This window comes from Strongyloides ratti, scaffold srae_chrx_scaffold0000002 (genome assembly GCF_001040885.1).
Source record: "Strongyloides ratti genome assembly S_ratti_ED321, scaffold srae_chrx_scaffold0000002".
Classification (NCBI taxonomy): domain Eukaryota; kingdom Metazoa; phylum Nematoda; class Chromadorea; order Rhabditida; family Strongyloididae; genus Strongyloides; species Strongyloides ratti.
In genome coordinates this window covers 1592128-1613802 of record NW_020171510.1, presented here as the reverse complement: position 1 = coordinate 1613802, position 21675 = coordinate 1592128, and the positions used below count along the sequence as shown (strand labels likewise).

The 21675-nt window shown below is 19.6% G+C and overlaps 6 protein-coding genes across 6 annotated transcripts; 3 read left to right on the top strand and 3 right to left on the bottom strand.

Moving 5' to 3' along the window:
* Positions 1-4476: 4476 nt before the first annotated feature.
* On the top strand, positions 4477-6843 carry SRAE_X000133600 (Troponin T, skeletal muscle; the record flags this gene model as incomplete). The annotated part of the gene is made up of 1 exon (XM_024647808.1): positions 4477-6843. One exon carries the CDS (start codon positions 4477-4479, stop codon positions 6841-6843), a length of 2367 nt encoding a protein of 788 aa, XP_024498801.1.
* A 232-nt stretch (positions 6844-7075) lies between these two features.
* Positions 7076-9181, top strand: SRAE_X000133500 (Troponin T, skeletal muscle; the record flags this gene model as incomplete). The annotated part of the gene is made up of 6 exons (XM_024647796.1): positions 7076-7101; positions 7408-7530; positions 7836-7847; positions 8094-8367; positions 8430-8984; positions 9029-9181. The coding sequence occupies 6 exons, from the start codon at positions 7076-7078 to the stop codon at positions 9179-9181; spliced, it is 1143 nt and encodes a 380-aa protein (XP_024498800.1).
* A 571-nt stretch (positions 9182-9752) lies between these two features.
* SRAE_X000133400 (Protein kinase domain and Serine/threonine-/dual specificity protein kinase, catalytic domain and Protein kinase-like domain-containing protein) lies at positions 9753-11776 on the bottom strand (the record flags this gene model as incomplete). Its single annotated transcript, XM_024647785.1, has 5 exons — positions 9753-10316; positions 10497-10670; positions 10750-10896; positions 11037-11465; positions 11507-11776. 5 exons carry the CDS (start codon positions 11774-11776, stop codon positions 9753-9755), a joined length of 1584 nt encoding a protein of 527 aa, XP_024498799.1.
* Positions 11777-13823: 2047 nt separating this feature from the next.
* SRAE_X000133350 (Nucleotide-sugar transporter family-containing protein) lies at positions 13824-17395 on the bottom strand (the record flags this gene model as incomplete). The annotated part of the gene is given in 14 exon segments (XM_024647774.1): positions 13824-13847; positions 13938-14033; positions 14044-14136; positions 14427-14443; positions 14596-14618; positions 14768-14843; positions 14910-14919; positions 15288-15302; positions 15838-15903; positions 15980-16008; positions 16701-16713; positions 17036-17044; positions 17267-17314; positions 17363-17395. The coding sequence occupies 14 exon segments, from the start codon at positions 17393-17395 to the stop codon at positions 13824-13826; spliced, it is 552 nt and encodes a 183-aa protein (XP_024498798.1).
* A 515-nt stretch (positions 17396-17910) lies between these two features.
* SRAE_X000133300 (FYVE zinc finger domain and WD40 repeat and Zinc finger, FYVE/PHD-type domain and Zinc finger,RING/FYVE/PHD-type domain and WD40/YVTN repeat-like-containing domain and Zinc finger,FYVE-related domain and WD40-repeat-containing domain-containing protein) lies at positions 17911-19183 on the top strand (the record flags this gene model as incomplete). The annotated part of the gene is made up of 2 exons (XM_024647763.1): positions 17911-18176; positions 18223-19183. The coding sequence occupies 2 exons, from the start codon at positions 17911-17913 to the stop codon at positions 19181-19183; spliced, it is 1227 nt and encodes a 408-aa protein (XP_024498797.1).
* Positions 19184-19265: 82 nt separating this feature from the next.
* SRAE_X000133200 (Ras-related protein Rab-14) lies at positions 19266-21138 on the bottom strand (the record flags this gene model as incomplete). The annotated part of the gene is made up of 4 exons (XM_024647752.1): positions 19266-19710; positions 19756-20002; positions 20863-20988; positions 21045-21138. 4 exons carry the CDS (start codon positions 21136-21138, stop codon positions 19266-19268), a joined length of 912 nt encoding a protein of 303 aa, XP_024498796.1.
* Between the last annotated feature and the right edge of the window lie 537 nt (positions 21139-21675).

Here is a 21675-nt window from a genome sequence, read left to right as displayed (position 1 = left end):
ATATATATGTATATTTATATATGTGCAAGAAAAATTTTTAATTTTAGTAATTATTATGAATAAAGAAATAATAAATATAAATATTATAATATATAAAAGAAATAATTAATATTTTATTATTAATCAAAAAGGCTTTTATGTTTTTAAAGTTATTCAAAAGTGTACTTTTAATAATTCAAAATATATTATATAATCTTTCTAATATTAAATTTTATTACTTAAAATTAATTACATATAAGTATGAATTTAATCACAAAGATTATTGTAAAACTGAATAAATAATTTTAAAATCTAACTTTTTTCATAATTATATCCTTTCCATTTATATTATTTAATTATTCACATATATTAAAAAATAATGATATATTAATATTTAATGAAATTAATATGAAAATCATTTAATATTGTTACTTTAATGTTAAAATGCAAAAATTTATAAATTTATTTGAATATAGTATAATAATATTTATAAATTACCTGTATTTGATAACAATAATAATTTAAAAAAAAGTATTAATTTAGTTACAAATAAAAAAAAATTTAACAAAAATATTAAGTTTTTTATAAATTACAATTTATAATGTTATGAATAAAGATTTATTTTACATCATTGTATATTAAGTTTATAAATATTTATAGAATATTTCTTAAAAGTATATTTAAATTAAAACAAATGCTGTCATTTTTTCATTTATTTATATTTCTTTTATTTTAATAATTCAATAAAAATACTTCAAAAAGAATTATTAAATCTTATTTTATTAAAAATTGTGTATGAAATTATAAAAATAGTCTTTTATTTTAAATTTAAAAAAAAGTATTAATTTAATTTGAGTTACTTTAAAAAGTTTAAAAAAATTTAATTATTTTTTTTCATTAACATCCAACTTTATTAACAAACTTTCAACGGTTAAACTTTATTCTATATTTTATAAACTACTACAAAATTGATATGTGATAATAGTTAATTATATATTGCATCAATTAAATAATTTTTGTTATCAAATTCTTAAGAATATAATATTTTATATTGCACCTTTGCACAGGTCTTATTTTTAAAAATAAAGATTGTTTAAATTATTGTTATCTTATGCAATAACGTGTAAAATATTTTACAATAAATATAAAAATATTAGTAATTGCATCATTTTGATATGAAATAATTTTTCTAGAAATTAGAAAATTATTATTTAAAACAACTTTTGTTATCATATTCATAAAAATAATTGCATATATAACATTTCTTAATTTAAATGATATACAACATAGATTTTTTAATATGTTAAGTAAAACTTTTTACTAAGATTGTAAATTATGTGAACAAAAAAAAATTGATAAATATCAAATTTTTATACAGTAATTTCTTTTAATATTATTAAAAAAAATATATTTTATTTGATTCAAACAAAGGAAAATGATAACAATAAAAAGAAAAACAACAAAAACATATATATTATGGTTTTTTTTACTATAACTTTATTCTTTTAATAATCTTTTACTGTACAATAAATATTTTTTTTTATTTATTAAAAATTTTTTATAAAAATTATTGTCATAAAATTTTTATTAGTAACAAAGTGTATGACAAAATATTAATATGATATTAAATGACGTAGGTTATTACAATATAAGTAACAAAATTTATATAACCATGACTCAGCATTAAGTAGACAATTAACAACAGAATTTTAAAATTTTTTTTTGTATAATTATAAAGATAAATATTCTTTTTTTTATTTTAATAATATAACAATTTATTTTTTTATTTTATTAATAAAAAAATTTAAAAATTGTTCACATGATTATCACAAAAAAAAATGATATTATAATTCTCGCAATAAAATTGAAAATTTATGATGTGTCATTGACAAAATATAATTTTGATCTGATAGATTCTTTTTTTATTAAATGTAAATTATACTTTGCTTCATTCTAAATTTTTAACTTTTTTACATCCATATAGATTGCAATTGTATATTATATAATATGCTTGTAGTACATATACAAATATACTATCAATTAAAACGTATTCATTTGTAATTTTTAAAAGTGTTAATATTGAATCATATTGTCTTTTTTTTTTGCGTAATAGGGGCATGGAACAGATAAAAAAAATGCTATATAAAGAAGAAAATATTATAAAAATATGTTTATTTTATCACTATTTATATATTTATATTAATATATCAATTTTATATTTATTTAGACAACGGACTCTAATTCTAAAGAAATAATTAATACAAAAATGGTTGATTCAGCAAAAATATCTAAAACAGTTTCATTTAAAAAAGAAGTTATTATATACCATTATGATTCTGAGGAAGATAAAAAAAAAACATTATTACAAGGGTAAGTTATAATTTAAAAAAAAATAATTATAAAATATAAACAATTTTTTTCAGAAAATCTTCTAAAAAATTATTTTTAAAAAAATTATTTGGACCAAAGTAAAAAATAATGTTCACAAATAAATCAAAAATTAAAAGCAAAAAAAAAATAAAAAAATGTTTGGATATTCTGTATATATGTATTAGAAGAAACATTTTTTATTGAAAGTAATATTTATAACTACATCTTTATGCTAAAAATATAAATTATTTTTTTTTATTATGAAAATTTATTAAAAACTTAAAAAAAATTTTTTTTCATATTTTTCACGTAAAATGAATTGATGGTATCTTTTCTTGATCTTTTTCTTCAATGAATTTTAACAAAAAAAATGTAAATATAGTAAAGATTTCCCACACAAATATATATATATATATATATACTTTATAACAATTGTTGTATTTACTTAATTCTTAAGTTGCTTAAAATTTTAATTTATCAAGATTGTAAGATAAAATTAATATTAGGGTGAAAGCTTCAAAAGACAAGAGGCACATTTTATTATATCCTATGTAAATATTAAATTTTTTCTTATTATTCAATTATACAATACGTCATATATCTGTTATATCTCATATTTTAGATTTTATACAAAAGTACTTTTGTATATGAGTATATTTGTTTATTCGAAATAAATCTTAACTGTATAGACATTTTATCGTAAAAAAAAATTACACAAAATCTTTCTTTATCTTATACATTAGAATACTAATATTTAGATATAATATATATTCACTAGAAAGCAAAGTTTTACCTGAAGTACTACCTCTTTAAATATTTTAGAGAAAATTGTTTATATAATTGTATTATGGAAATATATTTTCTTCATTAATGTTACTATATAGAAACTAGCTACATTCTTTCACTTAATGATAACAAAATTTTTATTATGGGTGGAGATATTCTATTTCATGTAACTATTTAATATGAGAAGATTCATTATACCTATTATTTAAAATTTTATTCAACAATCTTCTTTTAACAAATAATGAACTGATAAACAAAAGTTCTTTTTATATAGTAACGTTTACCATTTTATTCATTCTTAAAATATCTAATGTCAACTTTTTTTTTATTTAAAATATAAAAATATATCTTTCTATTCTAACACTTAACTTTATTATTAACAAATATATATTTCTTATAATTATTTCATTTAAAAAGCTTCTTTATTATATTTTTTATATTTTATGTATATTAGTAGGTAATCTGTATAGTTTAAACTATATATTTAAAGTTTATACATATATTGTATATATTAGATTAAAGATATGTAATATTGAAAAGTTATCTTTTTATTGTCTCTTTGATAAAAATAGAATATACCTTTCTCTAATATTTTTATTTTATTTATCCACTATAGAATACCTGTCTTGAAAAATATATTTATCATTAGTGTATATGTTTATTTTTTTTTTACTTTTCTTTACAATTCGTTTTTTTTGGTATAAAATTTTTCTTTTTTTTTTGTATTTTAAAGTATATCAATATCACGATTATTATTAATCAGTATATATAATTTTTTTTAGTGTGCCCTTTTGGATTTACAATGAAATTTTCGGACGACGAAGAGCAATAGTAAGTATTTTGATTTGATTTTTTATTTATAACCATTATACACACCTATTAATCATATAAATTTACATTTCACAGCTGACACACCAAAACGAATTAACACATTTTAACCTGGTTACAAAATATTTTTATATTATTCATTTATATTAATATATTTTTATTCTAACGAAATTATTTTACTATTTTTTTTTTACCTACTTCAACACTACTTACTCAAAATAAAGGTATTCTTCATTGGTTACCTAACCATTTTTTGTTTTATAAATACAAATGAAAAGTAAATTGATGAAGGTTTATACAAAGAAACTTACACATTTAGCCTAAATAACAAATTTAATTAAAAAAATTATTTAAAAAATAATTTTTTTTTCTTTATTATATTTTTTCTTATTCAATTGGTTTACATAGAAAAAATACATAAAAAATAAAAAGAAAGGAAGAAAATTTTAATACTCAAAGTTTATATTAATTATATTATAAAGAGATTCAAAAAATCAATTAAGTATAATTAAGATGTCTTATCGCAAATCATCATTTAACAATTCACCAAATTATAATTTAGACTCTTCATTTTCATCCTCAAATATTTTATCAACATATAATCTTCCAGAACCATCTACACGTTCTTTATATAATAGAAGAGAATCAAAAACAACTACTTTTATTGATTTTCCTTCATTAAAACAACCAATAAATTTATCAAATGAAAAAGAACATTTTCAACAACCAATTAGAAAAATATCCTATTTATCTGAAGAATATAATAATAATAAGAAAAATTTAAAAAATGTATCAAAAGAACCTATAAATAAAGATACAAATTTTTTATCAAAAAATAATTCTTATCAATTTTTAAATAAAACATTAAATAATAATATTGGACAAAGTAAAACAAATTTAGAAAATACTGTTGATTCAAATTTACAACAACAATTTTTAAAAAGACTTTTAAATGCTCATAATACAGTTGATAATTTGTTACGAGGTCGTGGTCTTCATATTGAAGATGAAAGTAACTATTTAATGTCAAAATTTAGCAGACAACAAGAAGCGGAATCACCATCATATAATGAAACAAATTCGGGACGACGTTTTAATACAACAAAGTATAATTTTATAACACAAAAATATAGTCAATCTACTATTAATAATACAATAGATTCCGAATCATCAAGTGCTTACTCATCAAGTAGTATAGAAAATAATTCTTTACAAGAAAATGTTTCAGAAGCAGATGATACATCTGTTGATTCTTTGCTTCATACAGATAGTGAAGAAGATTTACCTGATGAAGATATTTCTGCCCACTCTTTTTTGGAAGTTAATCTTTCAGAATATGTCCCTAACTTTAAAAATATCTTAGGTAATATCATAAAAATTTTTCCAATATGCAAAAAAGAATATGGTTTATTTAATATTACAAGTAAACAATTTATATTACATAATCCTTTCAAATATACAAAAGGATTTTCAAATATATTATTACCACAATATCCTAAGTCTGCTGTAACATTTAAAATTACTTTATCACAAAAAGAAAAAAAATGTTTTAAAAAGAATAAAAATATTGAGGATGAAAAACCTATAATGGTTAAAAAAAAATTATTAAAAATAAAGAGAATGCCAAAAATTGAAATAGATGATGAAGAAGATATTTGTCATTGTAAAGCTGAAATATCTATACAACATTTTAGTTATTCATATAAAAAATTAGAAAATATGGAAAACCAAGTTACATCGCCTACTTATTCACCACAAGAAAAGTTGATTCGTTTACATCTACGATTAACAAATCATCCACCATTAAAAGTTGACGTCATCTCAACATTTATTCTTAAGAAGCAAACAATTGCTATAGAAAAATGTATAAAAATAGTTAAAAAAAAGAAAGATGATAAAAAAGAAATAATTCAAAATGAAAGAAAATGTTTTACTCCAAATTCAGTAAATTTACATATGTTTGATAAGAGTGGTATTAAAGTAAAAAAAGATTCATTAACACCAAAGTTTAATTTAAAAGTACCAGAAATATTTTTAAAAGAAGAAAATATGAAAACAACTATTAAAAATAATAATATAGATGAAAAAAGAAAACCACTTAATGGAGTAAATATTTTTAAAATGTTAGTAAATAAACAAAATCAAAATAATATGACAAAAGAAGCTGAAAATAACTATAAAGATGTTAAATTAAAATTAAAAAAAGTCAATTTTCCTGATTATATAAATAGAAATAAAGAAAATTTTAAAAACAAAGAAATTAAAATTGTTAAAGAAAATAATGGAAAATATAAAACAGTCACAAATTCATTTAATGGTAATCAAAAAGAAAATGATCAACTTTTTTCTACTGATACTGATGAAATTGATAAAAAACTAATAGAAAGATATTGTAATACTAATCATATACCAAAACCTATTAGTATTATTAAAAATTATTCTTTACCAACAATGCCTAAAAATAAAATTAAAAAGGAAGATATGTTAATAGTTGATAATGATAAAAAAAATAATATTCCACAATTTATACGTTATAAAAGTCCAAAAAGATTTATATCTAATGAAGATAAAAAAATTGATAATGAATTTTTGAAAGATTTACCAAAAAATACAATTAGAAGAAATTCAGTTGTTCCAGAAATTTCAAATACTATAAGTAAAGAAAAAAGAAATTTTACTAGAAGCTATAGTGAATGTCCTAAAGTTACTAGAAATGTTTATTCACACAGTTTTCATAATTTTGGTGTTTCTCTTAAAAGTGTTAAAGATAGATTACTACAAACTAAACAAGAGCTTGATAATAAACCACAGAAAGAAATATTTATTCCACAATGGAGGAGAAAATGTAATATTTCTATAGCAAATCAAGAAAAAAAATAAAATTTTTACTTTTTGTATTCAAAATACATAAGAAAATTTTAAATTATTTTGACATATTTGTACCATTAATAATGTTTTATTTTATTCAAAAATTATATTGGATCTCTTTATCTATATAGTTATGATTTTTAACAAATATTTTGTCAAATGAACATATTTATAATCAAAGTCTACTTAATAATTACATTATTTTGAAAAAGAAAAAAAATCAAATTTTAAAAAGAAAATAATCATGATAATATTAATTAATAAAGAAAAGTACCTTCATCATAAAATTAAAAAAAAATTAGTAACAAAAATATTTTTTTATCAACCTACATATTTTTGTCCTCTTAAAACCTTGAACCTTTTACTTATAATGTTAATTTAACAAATGTGTTATTTAAACAAAACTATATATGCACCTCAAAAATTAATTATTTGGGTTAATATATATATCTTCATTTAATTTTGCTGATGAAAAAGATATATAAAATAATTATATATATATATATATAATATATATGTAATAATTTACTTTCAACTGATATATAAAAATCATTTTTTCATCATTATATTTTTTAGTTCTGAAGAGGAAGAATATGAAGAAGAAGAAGTTGAGGAAGTAGAAGAAGAAGTTGAAGAAGAAATTAAAGATAGTGAACCAAAAAAGGTTGAAACAATCGAACATGAAGATGAAGAAGCAAAGTAAGTTTTATTTTTTTTTCCTTTTGCCTTTTTTATGGCACAAAATACAATTATCATATTTTTTAAAAGAAAATACATTTTTTTTAAAAAAAAGTGATTAAAAGTATTTTATTGAGAACACTTGATATAAATAAAAAAAAAAATACATTCACTACTTTTTTGTAATTGTTTGTTCTTTTTATTAATAATGAGAAATATAACATAATATATTTTTTATAAATATTTCTTGGGGCACATTAGAAAATTTCTTTTTTCACTTTTACACATATTTTTAATACCTTATTTTATGTCAATTTTGATTATAGAACTTCACAAAAGTAAGTCTACTCATTCTTTTGAAGACTTAACAATTTAAGTTTTATTTACTAATACATTATTTTTAGCTTTTTTTACTTTTTTTTTTAATATTCATAAAATAATTGATCTACTGTTAAGTATTTATTTTCTTTAACACTTTTTCACATCCAAATACCTTATTTATTTTAAGTTATTTCTTAATTTAATTTTTAAATAACACTAATATTATTTTTTTTTAAAAAAACTTATCATTATTTTTAATTTAGAGTACGAAAGAATTTAAAAGATTATGAAATTGATGATGCTAATATGACTGAGGGAGAAAAAGCAATGTTAGCAGCTAAACGTCGTCAAGAAGAAGAAGACAAAGCTAAAGTACTAGAATATGAAGAAAAAAGAAGAATTGAACGTGAACGTGAAGAAGAAGAATTACGTAAACTAAAAGAAAAACAAGAACGTAGACGTCTTGAACGTGAAGCTGAGGAAAAAGAGGCTGCTGAAAAATTAAGACTTGCTGAGGAAAGACGTAGACAAGAAGAAGTATGTTAATAATTTTTTTTTTTTCTGAAGTTTAAATTAATTTAAAAATTTAATTTTTTAAGGAAGAAAGAAGAGCACGTATGGAAGCTGAAAAAAAGAAAAAAGAAGAAGAAGCTAAACGTAGAGCTCAAATGATGGGTGGTAGTTTTGCTGCAGCAACTTCTGGTTCTGGAGGCAGAAATTTTGTCATCCCAGAAAAAAAAGAAAAATCTGCTGATAAGTTTGGAAATATTGTTCAAGCAAAACAAGAAATGGGCATGACTAAAGAACAACAAGAAGAAGCTAAACGCAATTACATGTATACCATTAGTAAAGGTCTTGATTTGTCAAATGTTCTTTCATCTGATCTTAAAGAAAAAATCAAAATTCTTCATCAAAGAATCTGTAAATTGGAAGTTGAAAAGTATGATTTAGAGAAAAGACATGAAAGACAAGTTTATGACTTAAAAGAGTTAAATGAACGTCAAAGACAAGTTGCTAGAAATTCCGCCTTAAAAAAAGGTGTTGATCCATCTGATGCTGGTGGTAGACATCCACCAAAAGTTTGTATCTCTTCAAAATATGATAGACAAACTGATAGAAGAACATTCAAGGAAAAAAGAGCAATGTTTGATAATGTAAATTTTGTAATATTTTTTTTTAATATAAAATTAATTTTTAGAAAACTGCTTATCCATGTTTCCCTAATATTCCTCCACCACCAACAATATTAGAAAAAAGAATAAAACCAGAAATGGGGGAAGAGGAAGGAAAAGAGTATCATGAAGGAGAATATGGTGAAGATGAAGAGGAATATGAAGAGGAAGAAGAATAAATTAGCTATCATATCCTTCTTCCTACGCAAAAAAAGTAACTCTTAATGTTTAAAAACATCAAACAAAAAAAAACTTTTTTCGTCAATTTTATAATGAAATGATTTATATTACCATATTCATTTTTATTTTTAATTGAACTTTGATTTTTATCTTTATAGTACATTAGTGAAAAATAAATTTATTTTACGAAAGTATAATAATTTCTTATATAATTTCATTTATAATAATTATAAATATTAAAATAATATTTTAAAAAAAAAGGATAAATGATATTTATTATCTAAAGGTTTAAAATACATTATATTATCTATTTTATTATGTTATCTTTTGTTTCTATATATTAATATTTTTAATAATATATAGGATATATATCCTATCTTTTTTTTAATCTTTTATAAAAAAAAAAAGTACAGTGTTATTTCAAGATACACTTAATTGAATTTCATTGAAAGAAAATTTTAAAATAATTATAAATATTACTATCATTTTGAAAAATACTTTTTAATTATATTTTCTAAAATAATTTCTTTCAATTTTAAATGAATATAAAGGAAATAAATTTTTTTTTTTTTACATAATACTACAAGCACGACTTTGTTGTTGTTGGCGTTTTTCATCTCTTTTTTTTCTTTCTGCTAGATGTAACATATGATCTCTTACTTTAACTCGTTGTTTATCCATTTCAATAAATTGTGCTTGAAATAATACAATTCTATATGTACCAATAATTGCATTTCTAGCACCTTTACCAGCAGCATCATTCATCATTGCTTTTGTTATACCATATTCATGAAGTTGATTCCATAATGTTCTTGCAACAGGACTACTTTCAAGTTCTTTTTCATCAGGTTGAAGAGAACATTGAACATATGAATCAACAAATTTTGCGTCATTTAACCAATATGTTTTTTTTATATCTTCAATAGTCATTCGTCTTTGTGGATTTATATCTAACATACGGTTAATGACATGTTGAGCAAATGTTGTTAAATAATCAGGCATATTGTATTGTCCTTTAAGAATAGTTTGTTTCAAATCTGATACTGTGTCACCACGAAATGGTGTTACACCAACAAGCATAAAGTACAACAAAACTCCTAATGCCCATATATCAACACCAGGACCATAATATTCCTATAAATAATTAAAATTTAAAAAAAAATTTATAAATTAATCAAGTAAAAATGGTGTATGATGTTATGTTTAAAAATCTTAAAATAACTTCCTTCTTGGATAAAATAAGAAACCACTTAATTTAACATAAAAATAAAATAAATTTTTAAAAAAAAATAGAATTAGATATTAAAAACACACCTGATCTTTGAAAAGTTCTGGAGCAGCATATGGAGGACTGCCACAAAATGTTTTTAACATAACGTTTTCTTTTATTTTACATGAAAATCCAAAATCAGCTAATTTTACCCAACCTGGTTGAGAAAATATAACATTTTCTGCCTTAATATCACGATGGATCACTTTTTTAGAATGCTGAAAATAAAAAAACAGTTAAAAAGTATAATCATAAATAATATTTTTTTTTATAAAAATAAAAAGAATAAAATCTTACCATATGCGCAACTGCAGATATTAATTGAGCAAAGATTGGTTTTGCAATCTCTTCAGGCAGTTTTCCTTTTGTATGAACATAATTATATAATTCACCCCCACCAGCATATTCCATAATAAGATAGGTTTTTGATAATGTTTCAACACACTAAAAAAAGTAAATAATTCATTTTAAGTATCAAGATATTTTATAAGATATTTTTGTATGTTTGTTTTAAAATATGTATAAACACTTTAATATTATATATATTTTTTTTTTGATAAATATAAAATTTTTTAATAACAAACCTCAAAAAGTCTAATAATATTTGGGTGATGTAAAATTTCCATACTTTCAATTTCTCTTTCCAATAAACGTTGAGCTTTTTGATCCATCTTTGATTTTTCCATAAGTTTTATAGCAACTTTTTCTTTAGTAAGAACATGAACACCGAGTTTAACTTTAGAAAAATTACCAGCTCCTAATTCTTTACCAAGTCTATAAAAACCAATTCTCTTACCAAGTGCAACTTCTTTTTGTTGTGCTGGATCATTTGCTAATAAATATAAAGTTCTTTCATATAATGTCATTTGTGGTGTATTTTTTTGTTCTTCTGATGATACATTTTTGAGACCTAAAGCAAATGATTGTGTAGAGATTGCTCTAGAAAAAGGATAAGGATTATTGTGAGATCCTTTTATATCGTTATCAACAGAATGACTTTCAGCTTGTATAATCTTAAAAAAAAATATTACTTAATTAAAAGTTTGAAACTTACTATTTTAGAATTTTGATGTTTAATATTTGTTACGACACTACTTTTAGTGATACTATCTTTATGAGTAACTTTTGACAATTTATTTGGTGAAAAATTTTGCCCTCTCATAGAACTTTCATGAGAACAATTAGAAGAATCAGAAGATGTATTTGATAAGGTAATTGAATGTTTGTTTCTACTATGATTATCTATTGTTCCTTCTGTTCCATTTGGAATATTAGGTTTTCTGTTACTAACAGGTGAACTGATGCTTCGATTATGGTGATACATTTTATTATTAAATATCTTAGAAGATAATGAAGATGAGTTAGTTGAAGATGTATTATTTGTTGAATCTTTATTTTTAAAATCTTTTAAAATTCTTTGATGGCATGAAGAATTTTTTTTATCATTTCTAAAAATTAAAAAAATTAATTAAACATAAATTTATAGAAAAAAAAAATATATAAAATGTTTTAAATAAAAAGAAAATGATAAAAATGATATAAATAAGATTTTTTTTTATGTCATTTTTTTTTATAATATATGACAACTTTGACTTTTTAAATTATTAATATATAATAGTATTGGTATCATTTTAAAATGAAAAAAATACTTAACATGGAACAATATTATGAATAGTTTAAAACTTTTTTTAATAGATAATTTACAACTTAATTGATATTGTGAATAATTTAATATACAGAAAAATCTATGTACAATAACATACTAGTAAACATTAATGAAAATTTAATAAAAGAGCTAATGAAGCAAGTAATTTAAATTTTTATAAATCAATTTGATAAAAAAAAATATAATTAAAATATATAGAAAACATCATATTATATATATATATATAATCATTTAAACTTTTAAAAGTGTTTTTTCATAAAAAACATTGTCTATTAAAGTTATTTTTTTTTAATTCCACATCATAATAATTTTTTTGCTAAATGGAAAAATAAATAGATTTTTAAAGAGACTAATAAAAAGATATTAATTTTTTTGATGATTTAATGATTCATTTTGCATACCAAAAAAAGTACATTTTTTAGTAAAACTTAAGTAAATTTAACATATATATTATTATTCAAAAAAATAAATTTATTCTTAAGATAAAAAAATTATTAAAATATGTTTTTAACAATGATATAAATTGTTTAAAGAGCAATTAAAATAATATTTTAATTATCTAAAGCTTAAAAAAAATTATGACATTATTTTTATTGCCCTAAAAGACAACTTCAATTTTTTCAACAATTTTCATATTATACCATTAAAAAATTACACAACTTTGTTGATGGATTTTATTAAACTTGCCATAAAAAAATATTATAGAGAAGAAGAAATGACAATACTATCATAACAATCTAAAAAAATGCATATGCTTAAACAAAATACGACGATGTTATATAATTTTTCAAAAATACAGGTGAAAAAATCTTCATTTCTTCTCAATGACAATTCCCTCAAATGTATATATATATATATGAGCTTATATATATATGAATTTATATATATGAATTTATATATATATATATATATATATATATATAAATGTATATATATATATATATATATAAAGAAGATAATAGAGAAATCTTCTTACCAGACTTTTTAAAGCTTCTTTAAAAATAATTGTAATAAGTGCCTGTCGTTAGATTAAAGGATTTATGATTTTAAAAAATAAATTTTTATTAATGGCATATTTTAATCAAATAGGTGTGATGATAAGCTGCTTTTTATAATATAAATATCTATAGTATATTATATAAGAATATTTGTCAAAATATGGATATGTATATTTTACAACATTTAAGAATGTACCATTAACATATCTATGAATAAAAGAGCATTAAAGAGTAGTTATTAATTTAACACCCTCATTTCTTATGATAATAAATAGGTGTATTCATTAATTGATATATAATTAGTGTAGGCAGTGTAACCTATGAAGATAATGGTATCTATATAATTGAATAGAATTAATATTGCTTCAATATTATATTCATTTAATAAAGTATTAATATGTAATAAAAAAATTAAATAGAAAGAAAACATTTATCCAGTTAAATTCATTTTTAATTTTATCATTATATTATAAAAATTTCAAATCTTTGTATATTTTTTTCTTAATTATAATAAAAATATTACAGAAATGTTTAAGTTTAAAAATTATATTACATTGGATAAAGATCATTTTTATAAATGTTTTAAATGTAAATTTTTTTTATATTTTATAACATTAAAAAAATATATAAATTTTTTATTAATATATTAAATATATAAAATTAAAATGACATGATAAAATAACAAGATATATTAAAATTATATAAATTTAAAATGATAACACATTATATTTCTATAAAAAAATATTTCTATTAATTTTTTAAATTTCTTTCTTTTTTTTTTCTTTTCTTTTAAATCCATAAAAAAAATTTGATCATATTACATTAATAATAATATCTAAAACAAAAGTAAATGTTGGTAGAAAATTATTAAAAAACAATTCATGAAACAAAAAACGATAAAATAATAGATAAAGAAACTGAAAATACTTTTAAAATATTATCAGAATATTTTACAACTAAAGCTATCATTAAATCTCCATTAGCTTGTACAAAAAAACAAGTCAAATAAAATAAATGTAACTAAAAAAAATCCATCATTCTTTATATTATTTTAATCATATAATTATACCATTGAATATACGACAAATATTTAAAAAAAAAGAGATAATTGAACATTTCTTATCTACAAATTAACATTAGAACTTTTTAAAATTTTTGAAAATATATTTTAGCTTAACCAAATGAAAACAGGTCAAAATAACACCAACAATTTTAATTTATTTATTAAAAAAATTATTATTTTATCCATTTTCTATGTTTATATAATTACTTTTATTAAATCCACCGGAAGATAATTGTATTAATATTACTTCATCTGTTAATAATACTAATGGTAATCATTTTTAATTATCAAGTTTATATTCTAACAATACAATTGAAAAAAAATGCAGTTGTTAATATTTTTAATTGATAAGTAACTTGATAAGTTGTTAAATCAAATTTTGAAAGTGCCAAAAATGGAAGAACATTTTGAATAACTTACAACAATACTGGTACACCATCTTTTAAATTGTCAATTGGTTTTTAAATGATATATTTATTAACTTATTATATATTTCTCTATATTAAAGTCATTTGTTATTCAAAGTATAAAAAATTAATAATACATTTCAAGATTTCCTATTATACAACAGCTGTCAAAGGTAAATACTTAATGTCAGTAATATCTTTTGTTCTTGAATATCTTAATGTTAAAACAAGAAAAGTTGTTTGAATGATCAAGATAACTAGTGATATTAATTTTTTTATTCAATATAATGATAATAATACAAACAACAAAAAAATGATTAAACGTTTTTTCAACTATGATTATAAAATAGTTAGATTTTTAAAAAGGAAAATTTTTTTTTATTAATATTATATCTATTAATAAATTAATAAATATTTTTTAAAAATTTTAGATAAACTATAATTTAATTTTTAATAAAATAAATTTTATATATATATATTTACTAACAATGTAAATATGTCCTTGAAAGTTCAAAAATTGATTTAAATTGTAGTATTCTTTTTACATTTTTTTTTTCTTAAATTAGAAAAAAAATATAATTTAATTGAATTATAAAGGTATATATTATTAATTAAGAATAAAAAAAGTTCTTTGTAAGAGAAATAATAAAAAAAAATATGATTTATCTTATTTTAATGATGTTAATATTATTATCATTGACTAGGGAAAATGATGACTTAAATCTTTTTTTTTTAATATATTTGTATAAAATGCTATTTTAAAACAAATGTTTCTATTATTTTTATTTTGTATTGTTCTTTGATGTATTGTTTTTTTATTCTAGTTATGTTTTTTTTTATTAAATGTGTTAATTGTTTATTTATATATATTTTTTGTTTATAAAATAATAATATTTTTGATAAAGCTTAAAGTTATTGAATATTTATAATGTAAATAATATTAAACGTCATATATAAGTACTTTTAAATATTCATATTAATATCAAATTTCTTTTTAAACATTTATTTGTTTATTAAAACTATTTTTCCAATTATAAACTTCTTAAATAATTATATTGTCAAATAGGAAATAGCATATTTTTATAAAAGTATATTTTAATACATAAATAGTATTATTTATTTAGAAAAAAAAATCTGTTTTACATTTAGTAGATTATAAGCTTTTTTGTGATAAAAAAATTTATTACTTTAGTTGAAGAAAGAACATTTATTTTAGTGTTATTTTCTTTTATACAATAGAAATAAAAAAACACATGATAGTTTTTTTTTCTCAACTATTGGTTGCAAGATTGATATATGTTGAAAAGTATATACTTTCTTTAATATTAAAATATAAAACTTTTTTTTTTAATATTAAAAGATAATTATTATTTGTATTATTAAAATAATAAACTGTTGGTGAATATAATAATATATTATTACCTAATATTATAGTTTTTATATATAATAAAGATATCATTTTCAAAAAGTAGTAATTATTTTTTTTTATATTTAAATTTTTTCATAGTAATTTTTTAATGATTTTTTAAAATAGTTTATTAAAAATTTGAAGATATTATATTTAAAGGGAAAATATTAAAATTATTTAATATTTAAAAAAGTTAAACTTATCTTTTTAGATAAAAAAATTTTAGTTTTTACAAAAAATATTTTTATTTTAAAGATAAACTATTTGATAAAATTTATGCATATCATACTTATAAAGTTTGTAAACAAATGTTATGTTTTATTAATTTTATTACATATCTACTATTGTAATAAAATATTTTTATGTAGTTTATGTAAGAATTTAGAAAAAAAAAATATATTTGTATATGAATGATAAATCATATCGATGAGAAATGTTTGATGATATTTAAATTTATTTACACAATCATCATCTTTTAAAATATATATATTCTAACATATTAAATTTGTATTTTTTTTTTGTTGTTAGTAAGAATAATAATTAAAAATAAATTTCACAGATAAATATAGTTATTTTGACTAAGACAATATTCCATTTACAATTGAAGAATAAATAAAAAAAAAAGTTATTTGCTTCAATTAAAATGTGAGAAAATAATTATTGTTATGACAATATTTAAAAAATTAATTATTAATTATAAGATTACTATTAAAAACGAACTTTAATAAAATGTTAATAACAATATATAATTTTTTAAACTTTGTTTATAGTTATCTGTATTGAAGTATTATCACTTACAAATTAAGAAAGGTTTGATGATTATTAATGTATATATATATAAATTATTTTTAAGTATATATTTTAAAATCATATCTCCAGCAAAATAATCATGAATTATTTTTTTTATTACAACAATCTTTCGTTATATATATTTAAATAGTATTAAAATATATATATTTATATATTTATACATAAACTTATATTTAATATTAATATTGCACTTAATAGTATTAAGGAAAAATAACAAATAAATTTTATAACATAATTTGACTTAATTTTTTTTAGATTTTATTTTTTCATTTTATAAATAATTCAATTTATTTTAAGTATTAATTGATTAATCTGATTATATATGAATCTGTTTAATGTAAATATTTTAAAATTTAATATATTTCATATTTGTATTTAAATGTTAATTGTTAAAAGCGAAAAATTTTTGTTTTATTGCATTGATGATACTATACTTTAAAAGAAAAATTGTTAAAGTATAACTATTTTATAAATAATATTTTGTAATAAAGTTGTAATATGAACATTTCTCTGATTATATATATATATAAATATTTATAAAGATAATGGAATATATACGTAAATGGTCGATAATAATATTCTGTTATACATAGATTGTTTTGAAAAATATAAAAAGTTTTATAAATTTTTATTGAGGTCCTATAACGATTTTTATGAAAAAAAATAAAAAAAACTAATTGGAATTTTAAGTACGATATAATGTAAAAAAAAAGTGCCACTTTTAGCACTTTTAATGTAGTAAAAGGTATATATATTTTATTTTATAAAATATATCATTGATCTATTGATTTACTTTTTTTTATAAACAATTGTTTGATAAGATATTTTATATATTTTGAACATATTATTTGCATGTATTATTAACAACATTTAACATGGTAATAAAACTAACGTTATAATGATATTTTTTTTTTGTTAATTTATTTAATATTTTAAATAATGTAACTATATTTTATTAAAATGAAATATTAATAAATATAAATATATTTTTTATTCTTTTTTTTGTTTACATATATTATTATAATAAAAGTTCTTTATTTTTATTTTTTTTATTTTATAGAAAGAACTTATTATTTTTATAAAAATATTTTTATTAATAAAACATTATGTCTGCAGTAATTGGACCAAATCCTTCATCATCTGCCTTACATAATGATGATATTAAACCAGAATTGTTGCAAAAAATTGAAGGACAAGGTTCAAGAGTTACATCTGTTCACCTTTTGGATAAAGAAGATGGTGTATTAACAATATCTGATGATCGTAGTGTAAGAATATGGTTAAGAAGAGATACAGGACAATATTGGCCATCTATTGTATATTATTTATCATCAACACCAATATGTTTTTATTTTGATGAATCATCTAATGAGTTAGTTTTTATTTTATTTCATATTTATAATATTTTTCTATTTTAGCTTAGTTGTTGGATTGTTGAATGGTAGTATAAGTTTAATGAATATTACAGATGATTACAATGCTATTAATAAAAAAATTTGTCTTCAATTGCATGTTAATGTTGTTACTGGTATAGCAATGTCAAAAAAAACACAACTTGTATACAGTTGTAGTAAAGATAAAACTGTGGTATGGAGTAAAATTGATACTCTTCAAAGATGTGGAAGTTATATTGTATCAGCTCAAGCAACATCATTACAATATGATGATGATTTTGTTTTTATTGGTGATTCAAATGCTACAATAACAATATTAAGAATTTTAGGTGAAAGTGCTCAACTAATTTCCCATTTAAAAGGTCATTCATATCCAATAACAGCTTTAGCATGGGATGTGTCAAGACAACAATTATTTTCCGCAAGTACAGATAAACTTATTATTGTTTGGGATATTGGGGGTAAACGTGGACAATGTTATGAATTAAATGGACATGATAATAGAATAACAACCCTTTCTTATGTAAATTGTTCAAATAAATTATTAAGTACTGATTGTAATGGTGGTTTTGTATGTTGGGATATGGCAGCTAAAAGAATGATGACACCAGAATGGAGAAATAGTGATAAATGTGACTTATGTGATGTTCCATTTTTATGGAATGTAAAAGTTATGTGGGATCGCAAAATTGTTGGTGTAAGAAGACATCATTGTAGAACTTGCGGTATTTCTGTTTGTGGTGATTGTTGTAATAGTACAACAACATTTCCTGTAATGGGATTTGAAAAACCAACACGTATTTGTAAAACATGTAATAATCGAATGAAACAATTTCCAGAACAATATGATTTAACACCATTAGCTGTTTCAAATGATTTAAAATATGGAATAATATCAATGCATATTCATGAAGGAAAAAAAAAAATGGTTACTGTTGGTTATGATCGTGTAATTATGATATGGGATATATCTAGTCTTATCTAATATTACTTATTTTATTCTTAAATAGTTAATATAATTTTTTTTATTATTTATACCATTTATTTTGTAAAAAATATCATTAAATTTAACACGCGCATGAATTATTAGTATATTCTTCATCATCCTCACATAAAGATATTGCATCATAACCAAAGTGTTGGGCACATTTAATTCCATCCCATCCATCTGTCAATTGTAATTCTCCTTTTTCAAATCGTTTATATATTTCTCTTGATATCATTAAAAAACATTCTTCAACATTTTGACCCGTTAGTGCAGATGTTTCGATGAATTTCATATTATGATATTTTGCGAAACAACTACCTTCTTCAAACATAACTTTTCTTTCTGATTGAAGATCCGCTTTGTGACCAACTAATTGGAAAACGCAATTGTCAGGAAAAGGACCACCAACATTATCTTGTGCTTCTACTAACCATTTTTCAACATTTTCAAATGATTCACGTTGTTGAATGTCATATGCAATTATGATACCAACTGAGTTACGATAATATGACCTTGTTATTGATCTATAAAAAAAATAATATAAAAAAAAATTAAACATGTTTACTAACTTAAATTTTTCTTGTCCTGCTGTATCCCATAATTGTAATTTAACTTTAAAATGATTATTTAATGTAACAACTCGTGTATAAAAATCAACACCAACTGTAGGATCGCTAATTTCAGCAAATCTTCCATCAGAAAAATATCTAAGTAGAGATGATTTACCAACAGTTGAGTCACCAATTAAGATAATTCGAAATTGATAATGGTATGGTATACCACAACTTGAAAGTGAATCATCGTCTTCCATACTATCTAAAATAGATATAAAATTTAAAAAAAAAAATTAATTTAAAGATAATCACGTTAAATAAATTTGTAATATATATAAAAGAAAATTTTTTTTACTAAATAAATATTAGTAAACAAAATAAAATTTTTGTTGTTTATAAAATAAAGAAATGTTTAACTTTTTATATAAAATAATATATTTTTTGATACATATCTTTAAATCATCACATGTTTATATTATATACACAATACATATAAAAGAAAGACTCTACCAAATTTATTGTGACTCGTTATGGGATGATAATGTACTTATTTATACTTATTAAAAAATATTTTTAATAATACATAATATATTTTATTTATACTTACAAAAAAGTTTACTTTTGTTAACAATATTTTTTAATAAAAATTTAAAAGAATAATATATATTTTATTTTAAAATAATGATACTAAATTTCAAAAAAAAAATATTATCGATAAAAAGCAAACTATATTGATAGCATAAATTGTTGTATAAAATTATCTTTTTTTTTATAAAAAATTAATTTCACTTTTATATTTATAAACAGTAAATTAATACTTAAATGAAATAAAAATTCAATTAATAATAGTGAAAAAAAAATTACAATTTATGTATCATTTGAAAGAAATAACTTTTTGTTCATATGTAATATTAATAATTTGCAATTTAACATATATCTATCACTACTTTAAAATAAGCTAAAACATTAGAGATATATTATCGAGAATATATATATAAAGAAGAAGTGAAATGTGTAAAAATATTACAATCAATTATAAGCGACAATATTTTATCTGTAGTTTTTGTATTTCTTTCATATTTTATTTTTGAACTAGTATTGGTGCATTTCCCCATTGTTTACTAATCCATTTTATTGTTCGAACAGGAATTTGTGGACCAATAAGAGGATTTAATTGATGAAGGAAAACAATAATCCAAAACAACCAGCAACAGACAGCAGTAAGAATGATCATTGTTTGAATAATTCCTATAATAAAAATTATTTATAAAATAATAAAGTTTTTTTTTTTAAAAAAAATATACCTTTGTTTGGTCCAGATGGAACAAAAATTGGTCCAGCAATTCCAATAACAAGCCAAAAAGCACTAACAGCAACTAGAGGTATCCACACTGCCATAACTAAAAAGATAAAAAAAAATTAATATTATACTATATAATGATAAAAATTGTTTAAATAAAAAAAAAAATTAAATTATTTGACCAAAACTACGTTTGTATATAAATTTACTGCAAAGTATAAAGACTGATATTAAAAATTTGTTCTCTTTATGCAAAGATCGAAGATCATTATGACAAATAAAATTATTTAGATAAAAATATATCTTATTTGTATAATAATATATATAAATAAAAGAGATATTGTTAACTTAAATATTTTAATAAATTTATAAGGTAAAATTTAAAAATTTACTTACTAAATAAGGAAAATAAAAGTTATTGTATTTTAACATTATGTATATTGGTATAATATGTATCAAAAGGCTAAAGAGTGTGTAAACAACCATACAAAGATCGAAAATCAAGAAAGATGAAGTTTTTAATTTTGATACCTTGTTATACTTTTACTAAAAGAGTTATTACAAATTGTTATATAATAATCTTATATATATTTTTTTATTAATTTTATCAATCATTTTTATGTAGTCAATATTTA